Here is a 16,459-nt window from a genome sequence, read left to right on the forward strand (position 1 = left end):
CTGTGAAGGTCATTCTGAATCACCCTGTATACCCTTTTAAGTTTTTATATATACCCGACTACCAGTACGTACCCAATATACCTGGAACTATCCACACAAAATATACCTGGAAGTGTCTATCTCTATAGTCTAATTTACAAATTATTACTTACATATTTTTCTGTTCAGTTTAGTCTCGATCTTGGAGCTAAGTAGACACGTGTTCAGCGCATAGTTAATAAATAACAAGTTTTTTAGTTTTTTTTTTTATAAATATTTATAGAAAAATGGATAAGAAAAGTTCGCGGGGAAGCTGTAATCGTCCTGATCGGAAAAAGAAGAGACAATTTTCATCGAATCGATACACCCTAGAAAGTAAAATGAGATTTACAAGTGCTTCTGCAGCTACATTAAAAAATTATAGAGATGAAGAAATAATAATTAATAAAAATTTTGGGTACTGTCTAGGGAAATTTTATTCAGTTTTTCAAACTCTCTCCACTTTAATTTTATGTGCTACCTGCAAAGAGAAAATGAAATTTTTCTCAAACAGGACCACGTGGTCTAGGATTTAAAATTGTGGTGCAGTGCAGTTGTGAAAATAATAAGTACATTCAATCATGTCCTTTGGTGAATAAAGCATATGAAATTAATCATCGAATTGTAATAGCTATAAGACTTTTAGGAGTAGAATGAGAAGAAATAAATATTTTTTGTAGTGTCATGGAGATATGCCAAGGTCTATGCATCAGTACTTACTACAGCTGCCTAGAAAATTAACATTCAGCTGCAAGTGCAATTTACGATTAGGTAATATTTAAAGCAGTAAAAGAAGAGCAAGAGTTACAATCTGAGTCTGAGCCTCGTGAAAATCCAAAGCACTTGACGGTTTCTGGAGATGGTACCTGGAAGGAGCGAGGATCCGAAACACTAGATAATAATAAATCCCTCAATTCATTGATATGGATTTTTGCTCCAAAGCATATTCACGCTGGAACCCAAACTATCAAAATTGCAAATCATTTAGCCGTTGCTATTTTTAATAAAAGCTTTTTAAAGATTTTAAATATAATGGCACTCATGGGCATCATCGTTGGTACTGAAGCTCACACATTTGCTGTTAGATGTAACGAGCTGAGGATTGATCGCTCTGAACTACGAGCTTCTGCTGTTTCAAAAATAGGCAGTACAGCTCGTTTAGAAGATAGAAATTTACAAAATCTCGATTTTGAGAAAGAAGAAGGTCCAATGTATGGATATGGGATCACCGATCAGTCCAAAGTGAGTATTAAACATAATTATCTGAGTTATTTAACTGGAAATCTTTCTCAAACTTCAAACACGTTTTTCTCAAAACTACTTTTGTTGAGGTGGTTGACACGATATCTCAAGTTCTATCTGACCGATTCCTTTGAAATTTTGTGAGAATCTTCTTCATACATATCTTAATAACTGGAGCTAAGGATTTTGGAAAATTTTAATTTGAAGTATTTTTAAAAAATTCGTAAAGGTCGAAAAACAGGGGTAGAAAAAAAATTTTTTTTTCAAGTAGATGCCATTTTGTAAATTTTTTTTTTTTTTCGGGCGAAGTTGAAGATGTAGCGACATCTTTACTAATTAAGAAATTTTTTCGTTTATTCGATTTAGATCACTACAAGGGTTGGAATCATGTCAACCAGGAAGCACTGTTTGACTAGCAACCCCCACTTCATCGACCTGTCACTGGATGAATTTTTGACTTTTTTTTTTCCTTTTTTTTATATACTTTAAAAATCAATCAATTTAATATGAAAAAACGGATAAAAAATGTTTTTAATTTTTTTTTATCCTAGTTTGAAAAATACCCAAAAAGTAGGACTCTAGACCAGAATACCCCCTTAACTTACTAAATATAAACGTTAAGTTCTCAAAAATTGAAGAGTATAACTCAATGAAAGAACAATTGGAAGAACGTTTCAAAAGTGCTAAACCGATACTAACAACACAAAAAATTCATCAAATCACACCGTTATTGAATTCTGTTACGGAGGTAAAGTCCTTTTCTTCATCACTAAAGTCCAAACAACACTGTGTGATCAAGAAACCGAGAAAACAACCGCTGAATCATCGCAAATAATTAGAATATTGAGATTGTATAAAGTATAAAACACTATACTTAAATAAGATAATTTTCTCTAGTTAATACAGTTCATGTTTTTTTACGTTCAATTTTTTTTTACTTTTGAGGTTATAAAAGCCAACCAAAATTGTTTTAGTGCAAAGTTTAAGAAAATAAGCAACATTTGAAAAAAATTTTTTCAATCGAAAAAAAAAATTGGAAAGATAAGTGGGCACAAAATTGGAAAAGTAGGGTTGAATACGGTTTTAGTTAAAGTTTTTTTTGAGACAAAAAAATTGTAAATCCAAAGCGTCAAACTTCGAAAAAATGACGGTTTTTTTAAAAAACTAAAATATTTTATTGCTCTTTACTTCTGAAATTTTTTTTCTTAAAACTATATTTAAAAACAAGAATAAACAAAAAAAAAGTGCCAAAAGGTCAATTTGTGGAAAGCTATAGCAATTTGAAAGAAAAAGAAGGTTTTTTTTAAATTCGTAACTTTTTTTGGGTTGGGTGAAAAAATCTGAAAAAATTCAGAAAAATGTTATCGGTAGGGTAGAAAATAGTACCATATTTCTAGCCAAATCGAAAGGAGTAGAAAAAAGAACTCGGTGATTTGGCATGGGATGTCCCATATATATTAAACACGATTTACCTGTGACGTTTGACAGTCGCAATGATCAGTAGGTTGATAAGATGAAATGAATGAAATGATAAGACTAACAATGATAGAATTTCTTTCGGAAAGAAATTCTTTCAAATAACCCAAATAAATTAAACAGTACTATGAATACGATGGAAGTAGATGAAAGTCGTGAGTATTTACAACATTTAATTATTATAAATTTTAATCAGAATTGAAAATAAGTTAAATTGATTATAAATTATGAATAATAAAGTATATTATTGTTTTTCTAATTAATTATATCATAAATGTCAATATGTTCGTAGATGATAAATAAAAAACTCTTTGTGTTCCTTATTTGATGTCAAAATGAATGAGTTCCATATTTTTGCTTCCATTAATTAAATAACAACGCTTATTTTAGATTTGAATCAACCCTCAACCAGCCATGAGATTGTTCGAAGTGAGGAATCAGAGTCATCTTCAACCCTTACATTAAGTCAAGCTACAAATTTCGGTTCAGATTTAGAGTATGTGCCTCAAATACCGACAACACGAGCAAAAATAAATATTCTAACTCCAGAGCTTAACTCAGCACTCGACAGAGCTAATGTTAGTAGTAGAAATGCGATGTTCATTATTGCTCCAGTTCTATCAAGTGTTGGTGTTAATGTAGAAGATACAACTCTTAGTTATCGAACAATTCAACGAACTCGCATGCTCTTACGAAAAGACATTGCTATAGGACTAAAAGATAACTTCAAAGCTCATGATAAATATGTCGTGCATTGGGATGGGAAAATACTGAATGACATTTCTGAATCGAAATTTGTGGATCATTTACCGATTATTTTGACTGCTTTTGGTACTGAGCAGTTACTTGGAGTTCCAAAAATGAATAGTGGATCGGCAGAAATTCAAACAGCAACCATCTTGTCAACGTTAAATCAATGGGGTATTATTAGTTACATCAAGGCGATGTGTTTTGACACGACTGCGGTTAATACGGGTAACTAATCAATGATAAAATATTTAAAAGAAAATTTTATTTTCATCGTTCTAGTTGAATTGTTTTCATACATTAATTAAATTTTCGACACGTGCCCATTAGTTATAATCCTTTATTTATTTATAGATTTTAAATATGCGTTACAATTTTTATTAAATACAGAACTTAAAGTGTAATTATCTATTTTTACTATACAGGAATCCATCATGGTACATGTAAAGAAATTGAAAAGGTCTTAGGAAAAGAATTAATTTGGTTACCATGTCGCCATCATATTTATGAGATCATTTTAAGGAGTGCATTCGAAGTCTATTGGCCAGTATCATCCGGACCAAATGTTCCAATATTTGGCAGATTCAAAAATTTTGGGACACATTCGATAAAACGAAGTATAAATCTGGTGTTGAAGATAGTATTGTTGCTAATATTATTACGAATGAAAAAAATAATCTATCTTCATTTATTAAGCGATACTTACAGGTATTATTTAAATACAATTTTAAGTGTAGAGGATAATTTTTGATTTTTACGAATAATTGATTACTTTTGGTAATTATCGCAACCCCGAGATGACTATAAAGAAATATTGGAATTGTCATTAATTTTTCTGGGAGAAATGCCACGAGAGCAAGTTTTCTTCAAGCGTCCTGGTGCAGTTCATCATGCAAGATGGATGGCAAAGGCAATTTATTGCCTAAAAATGTTTATTTTTAGAGATGAATTTGACCTTTCTAAGAAAGAATTGGATGGTCATCGACAATTTTGTATTTTCATAGTTATGGCGTATGTAAAAGCTTGGTTTTCATCAACTTCTGCGACTTCTGCTGCTAATCACGACTTAGAGTTTATGAAAAATTTAATTGAGTACAGTAAAATTAATTCTTTAATTTCCTTGGCTACATGTGAAAAAATGACTGCACATTTATGGTACTTAAGTGATGAACTTGCTATTTTATCACTTTTTGATGATACCGTTCCATTAAACATAAAGAAGAATATTGTCGAAGCTGTTAAGACTCGCGAAGGTACAGATTCTAAAGCAAGAAGATTTATTATTGATAGAAAAAATTTACATTTAATTCTGCAAAAAATATAAGTGACTTTGTTTCTAAGAAGTCATTAAAACTTTTGAGATCTTTGATCTGCCGTATGATTTTCTTGATAAAAATATTGATTTATGGTCTACTGATGAGAGTTATAATGAAAATAAAGAATTTTTCGCACAATTGAAAGTTGTTAATGATGTGGCAGAGCGAGGTGTCGCATTAGTAAGTGAATATAACCAATGCTTAACGAAAGACGAAGAGCAATTTCAATTTTTATTGCAAGTTGTGAAAGAGCATCGAAAAAACTACCCTACTTGCAACAAAAAATTGTTTGAAAATAAATAGCTCAGTTGAAAATTGAAATAAAAAACTTTCTTATAACTAATTGGACATTTTTTCTCTAAAACTGAAATCATAATATATTTATAATGAAAACTTTGCTTTTTTATTGATAAATGATTAACTAAGCGATAAATAATGTACAATTTATTTTTTTAAATGTAGATAAAAATACTTACACGTAAAAAAGTTTGAAAAACATTTTGAAGTTTCTCAGTTGATGAAAAAAATTTTTTTCGTGTAAATTTTCTCAAAACTGATAGATTAAATTGAAATTTTTCGATTATTTAATCAAAAACTCTTAAAATCGATATACATGAAAGTTTGATGATGAATATCTTTTGAACGATTAATTTAATCGCCAAAACATAAGATACCATTTTTATAGAGCAGTTAATTTGCTACAAAAATTTCTATTGCCCATTCAATAATAGCCATTTCTTGTCGAGTTATAAAATTCATAAACAAAAGTGACATTTGATTTAAAATAATCAATCTTAAATCTTCAATATTAGTGAAATGGTGAGGTTTACGGAAAAAACATAAGATACCTTTTTTGTAGAGCATTAAATTTCCTACAAAATTCTTAAAAAAATTTTTTCTGTACGACCAATTAATGATGAGGAATGAATTTTTTTCTATTGGACTGAGAAAAAAATGAAAAACTGCGACGCGGAGGATCTTCCTATTAAAATTAAGAGTTCATATTTGGTGAGAATTTTTTTAAGGTGCCTAGTAACCCAGTTTTTCCGTATTAATTGTAAAAAAAAAAATAGTTGATTTTTTTGACCCACCCTAATGCACATATAGTCCATAAATTAGAGAGAGAAAGGGACAGCGTGCCCTCTAGGCCTGAAGAGGGGAGTTCAGGCGAACATCTTCGGAAAAGCCGAAAGAGAGGGTAGAATCCAAGGGAAATAGGCCGCTAATTGGTTACTGTTTTCCCCCAAATAGTAATTTTTCAAAACCCCAAATTCGAGGCCCTGAGATCCTCGCATGAACTCACTCTCTTCGTCCTCCAGAACTCGCCCAGTGCGGATCGCCAACTAACTTGTAAAATTCAGTGGTTGTTCACTTGAATTTAAAGTATAATTTAAAGTAAAATCAGTGTTAGCGGAATTTAAATAATACCGAAGTAGCTGAATTAGTTCCAAACCAACGGCTCAATTCTGCGGACTCATTCAGGCAGAATTCAAGGTTCAAAAAATCATTTAATTAAATTAAAAGTAAAATTCTGTAACATGGCGAGTAAAATCCCGATAACGTTGAGCCAATTAATTGAATAAAATTAATTGTACTTAAGAGAAAAAATTAAAATAGTTTTGTAATATTAACCCTTGTTCTTTTATATATCGAATAAATAGTTAAATTTTAAATATTATTAAAAATCGTTTCGATAATATTATCCTTAGCAAACCTTCTGAGTCCTGGTCTAGAAGCTTCGGCTTGGATCAAAAAAAAGAATAAATAAATTACGTAAACAAAGTTGAACGTAACAATTTGGCGCTCGGACAGGGACAATGAAGTGCTTGTTGAGATAATATTTAAATCAAAAGTAAAATTTTTAAAGATTTTGAAAGAAAATTTTGAGTTTAAAAGGAAATAATACTTGAACAGTGAATGTGCGTCATGCATATTTGATATTAAAAATAATAACTCTTGAGATCTCGTGACAGTTACAGAATTTTACCTGATACTTCTGCATGTGTATTAAATGTATTTTGTATTATTGTATTTATGCATTTTTTTTTTTTTAATCTTTTTATATAATTCTGATATTTATACAATGTTTATGTAATGTGAAAAATTGTGAAAATATTCGTTCTCTCATCGAAAACCAAGGTATTGGAGAAGAATTAAACGGAAATAACGAGTTTATTTTAGGTTTGAATTATTTTGTTCTCTTTTTTTTTTTTTTTTTTTTGTTTAATTTGCCGTTAATTAGTTAAAAATAAAATTATTTAAATAGGGAACTTTAGCCACATATAAAAAAGAAAAAAAATATTTGCTTTTTATATGTAAATGTCTGATGAAGAGAATCAGAACCGCTATTCTCTAAGGAAACACGGGGACGTGCCGTTTACAAAAGGTTTAGACCCACCTACTAAGAAACGCGTTAATAAGAAATTCGAATTTACGGACAAGTCGGAAGCTGAGAAAACAGTTGATTCGGGTTTAGGACAAACGATACAGTGGGAATATATGTCAGACGAAGATTCGGAAGAAGATAATCGTACGGATAGCCATAAAGAAACTCCAAAAAAAACTAACGCGGGCCCTGTAGCAAGTACCAGTAATAATAACCTCTGGATTCTATTTCGATTGGTAATAATTCGACTTTAACCGAGGAAGCCAATCCGAATAACCCGGAAAATCGCGATATCATCAATCACGTTATTCAAGAATTAGATAACGCCGAAGAAATGGTTTTAGCCGCGAATCAAAGTATTTCGCTCAACGACGCCTTGGCATTCGTTCCCCGATTCGAGGGAGCTTCGGAAGAATTAATCGATTTTTGTAAATGTTGTAAAGAGGCAAAGAATATATTGCCAAATGAAGCGGAACCAAATCTTGTCAAATTAATTTACGGGGTAAAATTGCACGACAAAGTAAAGGCTTCACTAAACTATAAATTGCCAGAAACGATCGCCGAATTAACGACTTCATTAAAGAAAACCTATGTCGCGTCAAAATCATTAATCCAATTACAGGGTGAATTAGGTCAGATTTTTCAAGAAAAGGGTGAATCAGTCGTAGACTTCGCGAATAGGTTAAGGAAGAAAACACGCGAAATAGTCGAATGTCATCAAGGTGATAATCCTGGAATGGCGCAGGCCGATATCCAAGCGTTTAAGGATAAAATGAACGAATTTCTCGGGGTCATATTCACTCAAAACTTAGCTACAGAAATCGATAGACGTATGCCGACTTGCGCTAATGTTGACGAAGCTCTAACAGCAGCTATTAAAATAGAAAAAAAATTAAAGGCGCGGGAACAATTAATGTATAAACCCAAGGATACAGAACCGAAAAAAAAGAAGAATCCTGTTAGTTTTGCCGCTGCAGCCGATTCCGTAGGCCAGGTTAATAACAACCAGAGTCAAAGGAATAATAGTAATCCAAATAATAATAATAATAATAATAATAATAATAATAATAATAGTGGTAGTAACTCTAATAATCAAACAAAATCAGACCTTTCCAAATGTGTTTGCCGGCGCTGTAGGAAAATGGGTCATTACGCGAGGGATTGTCCGGATCGGAAATGCCAAATTTGCTATGGAAAGGGGCACGATGCTAAATCATGCCCCCAATTAACTCAGGGAGGGGATCAAAGCCAATACTCCAATATACGATGCCAGTTGTGCGGTGAGAAAGGACATTCTGCAAGATACTGTGGGTTAAATCCAAGTCGGATGAATTTAAATTCGAATCCCGGTCAAGGTCATAAAAATTCTAATAACAAAAGGGGGTTTAACAACAGGAATAATAATAACAACAACGGAATTTCAGGAAGTGGCTGTGAAGTATGTGGGATGAATAATCATTCATCCGAAAATTGTAGATTATTAAGAGCAATAAATTTTATCCAAGGAAACGCGAGTCAGTCTTCTTCGGGGGGCGCGAGGGAAGATACGAGGAACACACACCCTGTACACACAATACGGAGTTTAAGAGTCGAAGAGGATTCCGAGTAACCAAAATCGAAGTTAATTTAGATTTAGACAATTTACCCTTTGCCATAGTCGGTAAATCGTCTAAACAAAATGACATCATTATGATGTTGGACTCCGGAGCGGTTCCAAATTTAATAAAAATAAAATACTTAAACGGAAATAGTGAGATCGACAGGAATAATATTATCGAACTACATGGAATCTCGAACACACCTATATCCACGCTAGGAAGTGTAAATTTAAAAATTTTTGGTAAAACGACCGAGTGTCATGTCGTACCAAATAACTTAGCCATTCCGCATACAGGTCTGGTAGGGTCGCAGTTTTTCTCCAAATACGGAGCAAAAATAGACTATAAAAATCAAAATTTAGAAATTGGAAACGAAAAATATCCGTTTAAAAAACCCAACAGAGTAATAAACGGGGTTATGTACGTTCCGCGTCGCAGCGAATCAACTTTCTTCATTAAAGTAAAGAATCCTGAAATTTCAGAAGGTTATATCCCTCGTTTAAAAATTGATAAAGGTATTTTCGCGGGAAACTGTTTAGTAACGGTAAATAACGGTCGGGCTTATCTTCAAGTTTATAATACAACTGACACCGAAGTAGGGATTAAAATACCTTCTTTAACTGTACGAGAAGTGGAGAGATCGTTTAACCCTTCTACGACAAATCAAACTGAACCAATCCAAGGAATTCATCAACAATTAGGAATCGAAAAACGGATATTCACCATTTTGAAGGATACGTCGAACTCGGACCGATTCGAACAAATTAAAACCCTTCTTCGGATGGATTATTTGGATAGTACAGAGAAAGATCATGTCGAACGGTTGGTCAGGAAACACGCGGATCGCTTCCACATACCAGGGGAAGCCTTGAGCTCCAGCGTTCTTTATAAACATCGAATTCCAACCAATTCAAATTTTCCAATTTCTACTAAACAATATAGGATTCCTCATAACTTAAAAGGGGAAGTTCAAAAGCACGTGAAAGAGGGGCTTGAGATGGGGATTTTAAAACCATCAGAGTCACCATTCAACAGTCCAATCTGGATTGTTCCCAAGAAAGCAGATGCGAAGGGGAACAAAAGATGGCGAGTTGTTATTGACTTCAGGAAGTTGAACGAGACAACGATCACCGATGCATATCCTCTTCCAACCATAGTTGAGATTTTGGACCAATTGGGAGGTTCCCGATACTTTTCCGTTTTCGATTTAGCATCAGGATATTACCAAATTGAAATGGACCCCGAAGACCGTCAAAAGACCGCTTTTTCAACCCCACAAGGTCACTGGGAATATACCCGCATGCCATTTGGGCTTAAAAATGCACTGGCTACCTTCCAAAGATTAATGGATAGCGCTTTAACTGGACTCCAAGGAATCTCCATGTTCGTATATCTAGATGATATTATTGTTTTCGCGAAAAATTTGGCTGAACACGAACAACGGATAGACAATCTTATGGATAGGTTACGAACTGCGAATTTACAATTACAACCAGAAAAATGTGAATTTTTGCGTCCGGAGGTAAATTACTTAGGACATGTTATAAGTCGAGAGGGGTTGAAACCTAACCCTGAAAAATTAATAGCAGTTACAAATTTTCCAGTTCCAAAGACCCAACGGAATATTAGGGAATTTTTAGGACTAACGGGCTATTATCGCCGATTTATTAAAAATTTTTCGAAAATCACAAAACCTCTGACAAAATTGCTGGAAAAAGATAGCGAATTTGTGTGGTCTGAGGACGCTCAGACTGCCTTTGAAGAATTGAAAGTAGCATTATGCACTGCACCGGTCTTGCAGTACCCCGATTTTTCAAAACCGTTTATAATTACCACGGATGCTTCGGGAGTAGCAATAGGGGCAGTATTGTCGCAAGGAGAAATAGGGGTAGATAAACCCACCGCTTATTATTCTCGAATGTTGAGAGACGCGGAATTACGCTACGACACGTACGAGAAGGAAGCATTGGCAATGCTTCAAGCAGTAAAGAATTTTCGGCCGTACGTATATGGTCGCAAATTCAATTTGGTAATAGACCATAAACCTTTGGTCTGGTTTAAAACTTCAAAAGAAGGAAATGCTCGGATTTTGAAATGGCGTCTAAAACTCGCAGAATATGAGTATAACGTCATATATAAACCGGGAAAAATTAATTTGAACGCGGATGCGTTATCGCGTAACCCAATAGAACCGGTAAACGTAACGACACGTGCACAAAACCAACGTTTAACGCGGGTTACGGAGGATTTAGGAAGCTCGGAGGCGGCTAGAAGAGAACCTGCAGAAAAAATGACAGGACCGTCGAAGAGGGGGCGAGGGAGGCCGCGAAAGACGGTAGAACTCCTGGAATCATCCAACTTGAACCCAGAAATCTCCCAACAGGCGGAGAGGAACAAGTCTTCCAGTAAAACAGTACGAGCTCGGGAAAGCGATTCCACTTCGGTAAACAAGCCCAATACCAGTGAATCGGACAGTCCGGCGGAAGAAATGGACATTAATATAAATTTAAATAAAAGGGGGGATTCGATTCATCAAAAACCAATTGAATCGGAATCTTCGGGAAGTGACACTGATAGTGAGGATGAAACACCTATCGGCGAGTCATATGTCCCGTACACAGGAAATAATCAAGAATCAAATAATACGAATCCCGATGAAATCATCGTAGTCAAGGATTTATTTCAATACAGGAAGGATAATTTGGTCTACTTTCTGGACGAAAGTGGACAACCCTGCGATGTAGCTTCCGAATCATTAAAAGAAATAGATAAACTTCCCAAGATAGGATTCATGGATACTGGCCAGGTCTATTAGTCCAAAAAGGGGGAAAGAAACCATTTTGGTTTAGTTATTCGTAAGTCAGGTGGGGAATCATCCCTAAACATTAGATTAAATATAGCGAAAACTTTAGTTAAATTGAAGGGAATATTGAGAGACAAAAATATAACTTCTTTTTCGATAGCATACTCTGAATTTATAGGAAATGTTCCGTGGACAGAGGTCCTTTCAATACTTCACGAAGTCTATGGAATAGATACCGGGATAAAGCCAATAACATGTCTAGGTACGGTTAAGTTCACTCCTCCAGAAGATCGGGATCGGATTTTTTACGAGGCCCATAAATCTCCAATAGGGGGACACAAAGGGGTATCGAAAACGTATAATCGAATTAGAACCCATTATTATTGGGAAAATTTGAAACAAGACGTGCAAATTAGAATTCAACAATGCCTAGATTGCCAGTTAAAAAAGTTAGTACGCGTGAAAACGAGACAACCGATGTTAATCACGGATACCCCGGGTTTAGTTTTTGAGAAGGTTGCAATGGACATCGTAGGTCCACTACCGGTAACTAAACGCCGAAACGAATACATACTTACGATCCAAGATCAATTGTCTAAATATTGCATAGCCGCACCTTTAACTAATATGACCGCTATTACTGTCGCGGATACTATTATTAAACGCTTAATTTGTACTTTTGGCGCACCGAAAGTGTTGCTGACCGACGAAGGTAGAAATTTCATTATTGCATTTACTCAAGGAATATGTAAACGATTTAGGATAAAGAAAATTCAGACCACCGCTTTCCGACCCCAATCAAACGGTTCCCTTGAACGTTCACACCACGTTCTCGGGGAATATTTAAAGCAATATGTCAAGAAAGACAGCGATTGGGATGACTGGTTAGATTTAGCAACCTTCTCGTACAATACCCGTGTTCATGAGGGAACGAATTTTACTCCTTATGAACTAGTGTATGGAAAAACGGCACGCGTGCCTACTGAGGAGCCTTTACATGATCTCGACAAATCACCAACGTATGAAGATTATATAGTCAAGTTGGTTAAAAGATTAACAAAAATACGAGAATTAGCTCGAGAGAATTTAATAAGTTCAAAGGTAAAATCAAAGGAAATCTATGATAAAAAAATTAAAATGGTAAAATTTCAAGAAGGGGATTACGTGTTTCTTTTAAAAGGACCGAAACCCCATAAGCTTGGAGACCATTATGATGGCCCCTTCGAGATCTCGCAAACGTTCCCGGATGGCAACGTGAAACTTAAAATTAACAACACGACCAAGGTCGTTCATCCTAACCGTCTAAAAATATCAAAAATACCCCCAGAAATCAAAAAAAAGAAACGATCAATTAATAGAAAGGAAATCGTGGAGTTAGATCCCGATTACCAACCCTAATTGTTTTGTTACAGATGAAGACTCTTATCATGATGTTATGCCTGTCGTTTTTGCAGCCTACCCTTAACATGATAGGTTATGACTGTGGCAGCGAGATATTGAATATGACGACAACATCCCTCTTGGATATTGACGACTGCGATGTTGATGAAAAAAAGGTAGACATGTCTCTAGTGGATATCGCGTTGTTACAATTAAATGAATTTGATCACGTAGAAATCATGCAGTGCAAAATAGAAATTACTAGAGTCGTTTACTATTGTGGAATGCACTCCCACATTTCTTTAGTAGAAAATGCCCACATAGAGTATGTCTACCCGATTTCTCGTGAGGCGTGTCAAGTGGCACATCACTATGGCACCCTCAGAATTGGCAACACAATAATTGACGGATTGCAAGTCAATTCAACCGCTTCACGGAGTATAACACTCGCTGGGAGTATTACTTCGGGTAGTAATTGCGCAGGTGCTCAATATTCGGACCCATATGGCACTTGGAGTGCTGTCGTCGTATTGGGCACTGTAAAAATTAGCTTAAAAACCGCTTTAGCTAGGGTTAAGATTGATTTAAATAAAATATTTTTACCTTCAGGATATAATTGTAAAACAAGTGAAGGTCATTGCATTGACTCCGACGGAGGTCACACTTTCTGGGAGTCAATGCCACGAAAATATTGTAAAGAAGGCACGTATTCGGTTTTGTACAGGGGGGCATCGTCCAAACTTGTTTCAAAGTCTGGGACTGTGTACTCTGTGACTGAACATGATACGAGCTTTTCACTAGCAGTGACTGGATCGGAAGAGTCATGTAACCTTTCCATTATTGAAACTGAACACCGTCGAATATTTATCGTTGAGAGTAAAAATCTTGACAAGATGGGTCAAAATAAAGCCATTCACATCAATGCAGATAATTTAGATCTCTTTCTCTATATAAATGCTAAGATTATCTATGTGGAAAGGTACATCAGGCGTCAGGTCGAGTCACTTTATATAGACGTTATGAAATACCGCTGTAAATTAGAAAAAGATTTGTTAAAAAACACATTAGCGATAGCATCAACGCAACCTGATGAGTTCGCGTTCCGATTCATGGAAGAAGTCGTCCATATAGTCCAATGTATACCAGTGGAGGTGCGAATCGACCATGTCAAGGCTTGCTACAATCGGATCCCGGTAAAGAGGGGTAACGCGACCATGTTCTTGATGCCCAGAACACACGTTATTACGGAGCAGGCATCAGAAATACCGTGCAATTCGCCATTGCTCCAACAATATAAGTTGGGCAAAACATGGTATAAATTTATGCCATCACCAGTTGAAGCTGTTCCACCTACCAGCTTGAAGCTCGAAATCAAAGGAGATTGGAGTTACATCAGCCCGTCCAATTTGGCTACCAGTGGCATTTACACCAAGGATGATCTGGACGCCATGAGGACACGGATTATGTTCCCCATCGAACAAACATCCGTGATGGAGACCGAAGCACAACAGTTCACGAACGGTTCTCGTTCCAACCCATCCGTGTTAAACATCTTGGATGAAGATGTACTCAGCAAGTTGGCAGAAAGCGCCTGGCAGAAAACAATTGGTAGATTTGTACAATTTGGCACGTTCAGTGCTGGAGTGAATGGAATATTTGTGTGTTTGCGTTTAATCAAACTCACAATTGACATTGCAGTGCATGGCTATACACTACATTCTGTGTATGGGTGGGCGATTCACCTGATCGGAGCAGTATGGGACTCAGTGACTAACCTACTCCTACATCTCGCAAGGGATTATCGTGTTCCACGAGAACATGTCCGGTCAGCCCCGGAACCAAAGCAAGAGGATCTGGAAAAGGGGATACCACCGAATGCACAGGAGTTGTATTCGATGTTGAAGAACACCGAACCAATGAACCACCAGCCGAAACTATCGCTTTAAACCACGGAACTGGCTAAGCAGAAAATAGAAATTGTAGTCTAAAAATAAGAATTAATAGCTAATAAATAAGATTAGGTTCGGACAAGAGATTTACGTAGCTCTCGCTCATTAATAAATAATTTCGCTCGTGCTTCCGTTTAAACACGGGGGTGTTATGTCGTGGCTTGCAACGACATTTTTTTCTTTTTATAAATTTATTTTAAAAATACATTTTTTTTAATAATCTTATTTTATGGTTACTTCGAATTTTATTTCAAAGCATGAAATTCGAGAAACATTAAACGAGGAAAATATTAAGTGTTTCGTCCGGTCTCTCTAAAGAATTTTTCCGTCATTAGTCAGTTTCGAATGCTTTAAAAGATAAAAAAATCCTAAGTACACAGTAAGGGGAGTTCTATTGCCTTAGTACTGCAGAGCTTCATGACGCTTGGAAAGGTTTTTTTAAATTATTTTCTAAATAAGATAACCTTAGGAAAAGAATGTAACTTTAAAATTTAAAAATAAAATAGTTATCATAAATAATATTTTAGATAGACTAATAGTAATGAATCTTAAATAATAATAAATAATTGAATAATAATAAATAATTAAATAATCATAAAAATTTAAATGATAATTAATAAAAGATAAAATACTTTTAAGATAAAAAAATATACAACATAATTTTCAAATATTAATAAATAATTAAAGGAATACTTTTTAAATAATAAACAATTAGATTAAATAAATTATAATAAATAATTACTTAAATAACTAACAATGAATAGTTTGTTCGAATAATTATAGAAATGACTAACAGAAATAAGAAATAATAACTATTAATTAATTAAAACGAATTAGTTAATAACATTAAACAAAATATAAATGACTTAGTTAACATAAGAAAATGTATGTGTGTATTGTGTGTGCATGTAAATGTGCTTACGTACACGCCTATACATAGATGCACATATAGTCCATAAGTTAGAGAGAGAAAGGGACAGCGTGCCCTCTGGGCCTGAAGAGGGGAGTTCAGGCGAACATCTTCGGAAAAGCCGAAAGAGAGGGTAGAATCCAAGGGAAATAGGCCGCTAATTGGTTACTGTTTTCCCCCAAATAGTAAATATTCAAAATCCCAAATTCGAGGCCCTGAGATCCTCGCATGAACTCACTCTCTTCGTCCTGCAGAACTCGCCTAGTGCGAATCGCCAACTAACTTGTGAAATTCAGTGGATGTTCACTTGAATTTAAAGTATAATTTAAAGTAAAATCAGTGTTAGCGGAATTTAAATAATACCGAAGTAGTTGAATTAGTTCCAAACCAACGGCTCAATTCTGCGGACTCATTCAGGCAGAATTCAAGGTTCAAAAAATCATTTAATTAAAGTAAAAGTAAAATTCTGTAACACGGCAAGTAAAATCCCGATAACGTTGAGCCAATTAATTGAATAAAATTAATTGTACTTAAGAGAAAAACTTAAAATAGTTTTGTAATATTAACTCTTGCTCTTTTATATATCAAATAAATAGTTAAATTTTAAATATTATTAAAAATCATTTCGATAATA

The 16,459-nt window shown here is 34.7% G+C and overlaps 1 protein-coding gene across 1 annotated transcript; it reads left to right on the plus strand.

The window, feature by feature from the left end:
* The first annotated feature begins 266 nt into the window (after nucleotides 1-266).
* On the plus strand, nucleotides 267-7,075 carry LOC141535588 (uncharacterized). The gene is made up of 5 exons (XM_074255542.1): nucleotides 267-354; nucleotides 803-1,264; nucleotides 3,232-3,711; nucleotides 3,909-4,191; nucleotides 7,066-7,075. The coding sequence occupies exons 1-5, from the start codon at nucleotides 267-269 to the stop codon at nucleotides 7,073-7,075; spliced, it is 1,323 nt and encodes a 440-aa protein (XP_074111643.1).
* The last annotated feature ends 9,384 nt before the right edge of the window (nucleotides 7,076-16,459 follow it).

Source organism: Cotesia typhae, unplaced genomic scaffold, assembly GCF_013202065.1.
Source record: "Cotesia typhae breed Kobodo isofemale line unplaced genomic scaffold, CoteBio_Ctyphae scaffold_141, whole genome shotgun sequence".
NCBI classification, from domain to species: domain Eukaryota; kingdom Metazoa; phylum Arthropoda; class Insecta; order Hymenoptera; family Braconidae; genus Cotesia; species Cotesia typhae.

What these genes read in the sequence shown, in the direction of transcription:
- LOC141535588 (XM_074255542.1), top strand. Translation starts at nt 267, where the DNA reads ATGGATAAGAAAAGTTCGCGGGGAAGCTGTAATCGTCCTGATCGGAAA. An exon ending in GAATCGATACACCCTAGAAA is followed by an intron (nt 355 to 802) that starts GTAAAATGAGAT and finishes TAATATTTAAAG; the next exon opens with CAGTAAAAGAAGAGCAAGAG. An exon ending in CACGACTGCGGTTAATACGG is followed by an intron (nt 3,712 to 3,908) that starts GTAACTAATCAA and finishes TTTACTATACAG; the next exon opens with GAATCCATCATGGTACATGT.